Source organism: Carya illinoinensis, chromosome 5 (assembly GCF_018687715.1).
Source record: "Carya illinoinensis cultivar Pawnee chromosome 5, C.illinoinensisPawnee_v1, whole genome shotgun sequence".
In the NCBI taxonomy this organism is placed as follows: Eukaryota; Viridiplantae; Streptophyta; class Magnoliopsida; order Fagales; family Juglandaceae; genus Carya; species Carya illinoinensis.
In genome coordinates this window covers 17,403,294-17,413,470 of record NC_056756.1, presented here as the reverse complement: position 1 = coordinate 17,413,470, position 10,177 = coordinate 17,403,294, and the positions used below count along the sequence as shown (strand labels likewise).

Sequence of the window (10,177 nt, the reverse complement as noted above, 5' to 3'; positions counted from 1 at the left end):
AACTTAGAATCTCTGTCAGTAATCCATGAATTGATGTGTCTCTGAGAGTAGTTATACACCTCCAGCTCCACCTCCATGTCCCAAAACAGGATCAAACCTCCCCCTAACCCCACTGGGTCCACCACAAAGCAATTCTGAAATCCCACCCTACTTTTCAACCATTCAGTTTTAACACTAATCAATTTTGTCTCCATTAAGAAGACAATGTTGGGCTTCTTTTCCTTCACTATTAAGCAAAGGTCCTGAACTGTCCGAGGGTTCCCAAGCCCTCGGCAGTTCCAACTTAGAATTTTCATTGTGTTTGGCAGGGCTGCACAGCAGCCTCTGCCTCAACAGTAGCTTCATTTTCCAAGTTTTCCTTTCTTCTAACCTTCTTCCCCTCCTTGCCCTGCTGAACCATCTGTATGACATCATCCACAGGTCTTTTACCTTGGATCTTGCCTATTTTAAACCCTAACTCTATCCCTCTTCCTCTTGCCCTTCTCTTCCACTTTCCTTCTCCTATAGACTTTTCCTTTTTACCTTCATTTTTTCCCCCTGTCATCCCCACCACATGATTCTGTTCACTGCCTATAACTTCCCCACCCAAAGCCTCAATGGACTCCTGCACCTCGACCTCCACCAACAAGCCCTCCCCATTCTGCCTCGTATCTGTCTTTCCCTGCCCTTCCTTTATTTTAACCACCATTTCCCCTTCCAAGCCTTCTATCATTGATCTTTCCCCCCCTCCCTCTACTACATCCACCCCTATGGCTACCAAACTAGTCGAAACTGCACCTGTCACTTCCTTTCCAGCATCTACATCTCCCTCAGTATCCTTTTTCTTTTTTTCCTTCCCCTCACTTGTAACAGATACTTCATCACTCACCTTTCTATCCATTTTTGCAGCATCATAACTTCCTTTAGTACCACTAGCTTCAAAGCCTCTATAGCCATCCATCCCAAATCTCTTTTGGTTTAGTCCAGCCCTCAGCCATATGCCAAATTGACCTTCACCTTCCCCTTGTAATTTTTTTCTTCCACCCTTCCCAACACATTCTAGATTGCTATGAAAAAAATTCCCACATTCAAAACAAATCCGTGGCATCTTTTCATATTTTATAGGAATCCACAACTCCTTCCCTTTCACATTAACTGTTCTTCCCCTAGTTATCGGTTTTGTTAGATCCACTTCTACTTTAACTCTCAGGAATTCACCCCAACTACATCCATCTTCTTTTACATCTATCTCAACCACCTTTCCTACCGTACCACCAACCATCTTCCCAAACCTGTCATTCATACAAGCAAGAGGAAGATCATGTAACTGGATCCAGAAAAATTCTTTTTCAAAGCACATGTTGGCTGGCTTAGTAAAACCATCAAACAGGTTGAGGACAATCAAGCAGTTATCAAATAACCAGGGTTTCCCTGCCCACACTCTCTGTCTATCCTCCTTTGTAGCAAAGGAAATCACAAACACATTAGCTCTTACCTCCTGGAACACCGCAGGCTTGCTTACACACCATACTTTCCCCATTGTAGCTCCAATCACACCCTGTCCAACCTTCCTCTCCGTCAGCATTTTTCCCACTAGACATCGGTCCTCTTTCTCTCCCACCCCCTTTAGCACTCTCTCATCTATCTCGATCGCCATACTCTCTTCCTCAGAGAGTTGTAGTCCTTTCCATTTCCCTTCCAGTTCCTCCATCCACACCACCTTCCTCCGTCGTACCAGAATTGATTCCCAGTCCGATGAGAAACTAACTCCCGCTTCACCTCTTTCTGTTTTCTCTAAAGAGAAAACCGTTAGAGAGAAGAATCCATCTATATAGTAGCACTATTATTTCTTAACTCAACCATAAGTACACTCAATTAATGAAAGAGGGCAAACGTCAATTCGCAAAATCTGAACTATTGGATGAACTCCTCGAGCGCTCTGCAAATATTGGAGGAGATGCTGCATGGCTGATTAGAGCACTGAATGAAAGGAATTTAACTTGATTGACCCCCAGAAAAATCCCTTCTATCATCAACAACTTTCGAATTTTTTTTTATTTTTGTTATTTTATGTTGGAATCGCTTCTCCCTCTCTTGAAGATTAATCCTCATTTCCTTCGCCTTGCTTACGCTATAGAATCTCAAATATCCGAACCGCATTAAATCTTTAGTTTTGTTTATCTTCCATTTGCTCTGATATATTAGATAATTCTTTATCATTTAACGGTGTTAAATATATCATATTCTATATAATAAGATGAAATAAAATAATAATGTAGTGTATAATATCACTCTATATATTAGTAAATTATTAATACTCCTAATAGTTGTCACACATCATCAAGTAATATTATAGTACAAGCTAGCAAGGATAAAAACGAATTAGAATCGTATATAGTACTATAAAACAAGGATAATTAATATAGCATTTCGTGCAAATGTTTTTCGATGATCGAGTTCCCATAAGTAGTCATCAAAAATGGTTTTTATTATTTTACTATTAACGTCAAGATAAATGGCCCAACTCGATCTTCCAATACCTAATCTACATGATCTAGTGAACGATATTTTCACTACTGGATCTTCACCCAGACAGCGTGGCTTGGGATTCCAGCGTGGACTACGAAGAACATGTAGTACCCAGGGGGGGCCACCGTGGCTGTGGGGGGCCCATTGACCGTAATCTTGTAAGTTAATATGGACAGCTGCTCGAGTCCAGTCACCTCCAAGATCACCATTCTCTGGTTCATGGCGAGCGAGTGCGTGGTAAACGACGGCGCTATGAGCGCCACCGAGATCCCCGATTCCGGCCGGTACATGTTCAACACGAATGTGGCCCAAAACGTCTGCCCGTACGATATGCTCATCTCCTCGGACTCCACGGATAGGATCGAAGGGCGCTGCGGAGAGAACCGTGGATACATGTAATACGGGCGATATGCTTCCAGACTCAACTCTGTTGGGAAAGGACGTGCCGTGAAGTTGTACTTCTGGTGGGGGTTACTCCCACCCACTAATATACTGCCGTCCGACAATAGAATTGCCGTCGAGTGGTACATCCTGGGAATCATCGACGGGTTGAGCACCACGAATCTACGTTCGGGGCGGGGATCGTTGGGCCTGTAAAGAACTGGGTGGTAAACTGGGTTCATGGCGTCTTCCCAGCCTGCCGTTCCGTTCATTGCGCCGTTTATCAGGATCAAGTCGCCGGTAGGTAACAGTATCATGTCCGACATGATCCGAGGCATTGGCATCTCCTCCATCACCCACTGGGGTTTCGGGTCCGTCACTCTCAGCCTTCCGCAGGTGTTGGACGCCGATATGAATACATGAAACGTATCTGACATGTTGAACGCACCCTCCGGTGCTCCTCCGCATACCATCACCTCCGCTTCGGGAAAGTCTGTCCCATTCAGCCTCAAAGGAAGCAACACCGATGACCCCGTACTCGGATAGTTTCTCTTGAACTTGCCAGGTATAACCGGGAACTCTTTCACCACCCGGTTACGTTTATAATCGAACAAGATAGACCTCTTGTTAGCGAAAACGAAAAGATTCCCATCCGGCATGAGATGCAAAAACGGATAAAGATTGTTCTCGTCGGCGTAACGGTCCGTCGTTTCCCTCAAGAAGCTCATGTAATAACTCGACGACGAGCTGCCTTTTACCGAGCTCTTTGGGAAGAACTCGTAAGTGTAAACTTGCCGGCCTCCCATGATTATGACGCGGCCGTCGGGTAGTAGTTGGTTGGTGGCGTACCACCGGCGGTTCTCGAGGCCCCATCGAAGCTCTTTCCAGTCGCAGGTCTCGTCATCGCAGGGGGTAAACTTGCGGACCACGCGATCCCCGTCATGGTACCCGCCGGTTTGGACTAAAGTCCCGTCAGGGAAAACGGCGCCGGAGGAGCACCACGTATCTGTCTTGACGAGGAGGGGACGGACAGTACCGGAAATTAAGTCGTACAATAGAGAGTGCGCAGTGCAGTCTGCGGGCTTTTTGCGTTTAAGAACGCATGACTCGCCTATGGGAAGAGAGAGGTTGGAGGGGCCCGTGTCCATGCGGTCAAAGATGATGACCTTGTCGTTCTTCAAGAGTTGCATGTGCATGGCCGAAACACCAATGCTGGAGTGGAGTAGGTTCCACTTTCCACCCATCCATGCCGGAGACGGCTTCAGAATCTCAACGGCCGACGAAGAACGAACTGAATACAGAGACAAACCAATAAGCACAGAGAATATTGGAAACAAGATCAATAAAGAAGGGTTCTTGGAGGCCATGGTGGGTGTTTCTTGAGTTCTTCTTTTTGCCTGGTACGTATTAGCTAGGTAATTATTATAATTTTCTGTGAAAGAATGATCTTCTAAATAAAGGATATACGCGGCATGTAGGTTGTCTGAGACTATAAATAAAGGGTTCGGCATTCAGTGGGATCAGGAAGGAGCTACGATCCTTGCTAGCTACATGCAGATATATATTGATCTTATTTTTATTTTTATTTTTATGAAAAATTATATTTAGAAGATAATTTACTGATCTTAAGTCGGTAAGTATTTACTTATGATCAAGGAAAATTTTGGGTTAATTATACATTGCGTGCTCGGGTTTAGAATGTGTTGTTGGCATGCAATATTGCCTTAATATGATCAACAGTACGTGTACATGTTGCTTTCTAATTTTATCACAAAGATTTTCTTTGACTTTTTTAATGTATTATAAGAAAAATGAGTATTTGTGACGAGTTATTTGTAATAAAAATAAACTCATTTTGACAAGAAATAATTAAAAATGAATAAACAATTTTCTCATAAGATTAATTTAGATATCTTTATACACATATACACGCTAGCTGTTTCTTCTCTTATGATCTATTGAAGATATATATGTTTGCTATAAACTATTTTGTTATTAAAAAAAATGGATATATGATAAGTTTACCCCGTTAAACTTCCACACTTCTTAATGATCTGCGATATTTAAAGTAATTCCTTAAACTTCCATAGGAATTACGTACGATGTTTCTTTTTTTCTTAGAAAATAATGAGATTTTTTATTTTAAACTTTATTCTCCCTCATACTAACTAATATCATATATTTTAAATGAATTGATATGTCTACAATTAAATTAAAAAAAAAAAATTTAAAAATAGTACTTAAAGTAAAAGCCCAAGTCATTCAAGTTTGGATCGAAAGATAGTGCTGGTTGCTTAAAGGTTCAAGTCATAGAGTAAAATCCCAAGCCTACTTAAGGTTACTTAAAGCCCGTGTGTCTTTGGAAAAAGAAAACAGCAAGTGACTTGTACGCCACCGTTTCATCTAGGCTTTGACCGTTTGAATGAAACGAAAAGTCCCCAACCGTTTCACTGTTTGCTTCATCTTCTTCCCTTGCTGCTTCTTTTTTATAATTCCGTTAGCCAGCACCGCCTACATGTTATGAACTTAGTAATAAAGAAGATAGAAAATGTATTGACAATTTCAGGAGTTAGAATCCCTCCAACACAATTCAAATTTTTGGACAAAAATTAATTTTAAGCTAAACAATCGAAAAACATGAACTAAATGGACTAACAACTACCCGTTAACTAGACCCACGTGCCTCAACGATCCCCCAACCCATTCAACTGATAACTACAACCCAAAATGAAAACTGCCAAATACCAAGGAACTTCTCTAAATCCACCCACATCATGTCATCAGCAATAGATCCCTTACCTTGGATTAGTAGCTCGGCTCCCGCTCGATTCCTCATTTTCTTCAATCAACGGGCTAGCACTGACTTTGGTTCAAAAGAGAGGGTCCCATCCTCTATAATGGATGGAAGGGTTGGGCTTGGTTCCACCTATGCCTCGAGCTTCTTCCTGAGATAGTAGACGTAGAATATATGGTAAATCTTAAGAGCTTTTTGATAAATCTAGTTTATATGCAACCTTATTGAATCGTTGCATCACCTGGAAGGGCCCATAGTATTTTGGTGATAGTTTCATGTTCCATCGGAGCACCCCCATCATCTGTCGATATGGACGTAACCTCAAATAAACCCAATCTCCAATGATAAATTCTCTCTTTGTTCTCTTTTGATCTGCATAATGTTTCATTTTCTTTTGAGCTTTTTGTAGTCTCTCACTAGGGTTAAGATGTAGTCCCTAGTCTTCATCTCTTCTTCCACTATTTGAACTGCATTTGTTCTTGATTCATAGGGGAGGAGGTGAGGTGGGGGGTGTACGTAAATGATCTTAAGGACTAATCTGAGTTTATGTATGGGTCGATGTGTTATATGACCATTCTGGCAAGAGCTGTTACCCACCGCTACTAGCCAATCTCTCAGTCTATCCCCTGAAAAACACTTGAGGCAACATTTCAACCATTTATCCATTACCTCAATTGTTCCATCTGTCTATCAGTGGTTAGCTGAGATCATTTGAAGCTAAGTGCCACTAGGGCCGAAAATCTTCTTCCATAACTGGCTAGTAAATATGGGATCTTCGTCACCGACTATGCTCTGTGGTATTCCATGCAACTTGAAAATATTGTCCAACAACTGTAAATGGATGAGCAAGACATAATAAACAAATGCATTTGCTAAACCAATTTGCTATTACCATGATAACATTGTACACTTTTGATGAAGGTAATCCTCCAATAAAATCTATACCAATGTTGACCCATACTTTTATTGAAAAATGCAAGGTTTGAAGGAGTCCTACAAGTTGAAGATTTTCTTATTTGTTTTTCTAGCATACACTGCTTCTTTTATGGCTATTTTAACATCCTTATGCATCCCAGGCTAGAATAATTCTTGCTTAATCATTGAATATGTGTTGACATAGGGGGTTGTTGTGAAACTGGTAGAGTACCTACTACTGAAATGGCACTAGAGTTCCCAAGTGTAATCTCCCTTTTTAGAATAGCAAGCTATTATGTAATTGATACTTGTTGAGGTTGAGATCCCCATGATGGTAATCATTGATAAGCTTCTACAACTTAGGGTCCTGAGAATATGCTTGACAGAGCTCCTCCATCCAAGTAGCTTGTACTACACCAATGGCCTTGGCTTTCATGCTACTGGTGGTAGCTTGATTTGGAGTTGTTTGTGAATCTGAGTCTTTATCATTAGAGTGTAGCCTAGATAATGCATCTGTTGCTTTGTTCTCCTTGCCACAACGATATTCAACTATAAAATTAAACCCTAATAGTTTTGACACACACCTCTACTGAAAGGGTGTGCATACTCATTGCTCCAGTAGATGTTTAAGTGCCTGCTGGTCTATTATGACTTAAACTTGTGACCTAGTACATAATGTCTCCATTTCTTGATGGTCAAAACCATTGCTAATAGCCCTTTCTCATAAGTTGAGAAAAATAAACTTCTTCCTTTAAGTCCTTGGCTAAGATAGGCCAAGGGTCTGTCCTTCCTACATAAGAACTACTCCTAACCCTTCTCCAAAAGTATCGCATTCAATTACAAATATCTTAGAGAAATCTAGAATTGGTGATTTAACCATGGTTGTTTTAAGAACGTTGAATACTGAGGTAGCATCCTCTATCCAATAAAATACATTTTTCTTGAGTAAGACAGTTAATGGGGTTGAGATTCCTCTATACACTTTCACATACTTTCTGTACTCTGTAAGTCCTAAGAATCCCCTTAAAGTCTTAGGACTCTTAGGAAGAAACCACTCAAGCATGGCAGAAATCTTCTTAGGATCTAATTTTATCCATTCTTTTGAGATTATGTGGCCAAGATATTCAACCTCTTGGCTACCAAATGTGTACTTAGACATCTTGACATAAAACTGATGGTTCTGTATGGTCCTCAAAACTATCTTTAACTGCCTCCCAAGTGTAGGTTGAGTTTAGAGAATATTTCAACACCATATAATTCATCTAACAGCTCATCTATGTTAGGAATTGAGTACTTATCTTTAATGATATTCCTGTTGAAAGCTTTGTAGTTCACACACATGTGCCAGCTACCATCGGCCTTCCTTACCAAGAGGACAGATGAGGAAGAAGGTCTTTGACTAGGTTGGATGATTTCTAGTTGCAACATCTCTTGAACTAGCATCTCAATCTCCCCTTTTTGGTAATACGGGTACCCATAACGTCTCACACAAGTGAGTTTGGTTCTCTTGAGGCTTGATTTGGTGATCATAGCTCCTAGGTGAGGGTAACCCAGTAGATTCAACAAACACTGCCTAGAAGTCATCCAAGATTGATTTATGGTTGGACCCATGAGGACTTGCATCTGGGACTCCTTGCTTCTACGAGTTGGAGTCAAACTTCTTTTTCTTCTACTTTGGCTACCTTAATGATTTTCTGGTCCTCTTTAAGGTTGGTCTCGGGTAGCTTTAGTTCTTGTAGCAATAATGTTTGTCCACTAAGAGAGAACTTCATACTAAGATCTACAAAATTTCACTTAATGGAACCTAAACTCCTCAACTAATTTGCTCCTAACACAATGTCATAGCCTCCCAATGTTAATAGATAAAGGTTAGCCGAGGACGTTACGCCCCAAACCCAAAACCATATACGGAGAAAGTTTAGCCTATATTTATAAAACTTTCTCCCTATTTATAAATATATATATACCATTCACAATAATTCACTATTCAAATACACGACATCCACTATTCACAACTATAATACAATGATTCCCAAAGTTTCATTAACAAGTTTAGTTAGAGACATTAAATTCTAAATAATAACAATACAGATAATTCAACAAAAATTGTAAAAATAACTTAGATATAACCAAAAAGAAAGATCTCTGTATAACCAAAACCGTCTTCAAGTAACAAAACTATCAAGCCTCAAAATTTTTAATTAACCTCAAGTGACTAACCCAAATTCACTTTGGAATCTTTGGATTAAAAGTTAGCACCTTAAAAGAATGAACTTTAACTTTGAAAAAGATGCAAAATGAAGTGATGAGCTACCACGGGCTCAATAAGTAGCAACTAGTAGGGGTGTGAGAGCTAGTAATTTTATTGACTATAAGAGAGTGGATATATTTTCAATAAAATAATGTGAGCAATACAATTTTATCCCAACCAACATATTTAGCCAAATATCATATTCAAGGTCATAAGATAATAGGAAAATCACCAATATATCACAAAGATATCATGCCTTGAGGGGCATCAGTATACCACGAAGATATCACGTCATAAGGGACGTCAAATATGTCACAAAGACATTCATATTATGAGCTCAAGAATAAATATTATGCTCACATTTAACTTTCAAATTTAATAAGCCATATAACATTCCTCAAATATTACAAAATTTGCATAAATCCTAGAAGCAGTGCCAAAATAGGATACAAATGAGCACAAATCTAAAATTTATACAATTTTGAAATATAATACCAAAGAAAACCATTCCAAAAAAACCAACTATTTCTTTTTGCAAAAACTCTTTCAAGAGCTACTTACCTCAATTGCTAGTCAAAATAATCACAGGATATTCCTTTTCCAATGCTCACTCGAATCCTATTTCAAAACCATTACAATCCCTTAAATTTTACACTAAAAATAACCTCAGTTAACTCTAAAATTTCTTTCAATCCTTAATAACTTGAATTTAGACTTGTCCTACAAAATTATCTTCCAAAATTGTAAACCCCAGATTTCTAAATTGCCAACATGCTACTAGACAATACCTAAGATGACCTCTATTCCCTTATTATTTCAATGTAAATATGGTCTACACTCAATCATATAACAGTGACATAAACATGGATTAATTTTAGTTAATACCCACTACTAACACTTGAACATTAAATTTATCTTCAACATACCCTAACAACATAATCAACTAAATATATTCTCAACAATTCAAAACACCAAATGTTAACAAATCTCATATTCTAAATTCACTAAATATACTACTTATGAGGGAGAAGAATTTACCTAATATTGTCGTTAGAGGTGATAAAACAATAAGGAGCAATGACTCTGAGTGGAGGTTATTACATTGCAAGGACAAGAGTTGAGAGGGAACAGAGAAAATGATAGAAATAATTTTCTAAATACACACAGAGAAATATATATAGGGGGTTGAGATAGAGAGAGAGATAAGATTGGGGGGTGTGTGTGAGGATCGGAGAAAAAGAGAGAGGGGTGTGTGAGAAAGTGAGTCTGAGTGGTAGGGGTTTTGTGTGAGAGAATAGCAAGGGGTGTTTCTGCGAACCAATAGGTAG

General features: G+C 39.4%; 1 protein-coding gene across 1 annotated transcript; it reads right to left on the bottom strand.

The window, feature by feature from the left end:
• Positions 1–2,351: 2,351 nt before the first annotated feature.
• LOC122309155 (aldehyde oxidase GLOX) lies at positions 2,352–4,383 on the bottom strand. The gene has a single exon (XM_043122522.1). It carries the CDS (start codon positions 4,254–4,256, stop codon positions 2,553–2,555), a length of 1,704 nt encoding a protein of 567 aa, XP_042978456.1. The 5' UTR covers positions 4,257–4,383; the 3' UTR covers positions 2,352–2,552.
• Between the last annotated feature and the right edge of the window lie 5,794 nt (positions 4,384–10,177).

Coding starts and splice junctions, on each gene's coding strand:
- LOC122309155 (XM_043122522.1), bottom strand. CDS start 4,256: ATGGCCTCCAAGAACCCTTCTTTATTGATCTTGTTTCCAATATTCTCT.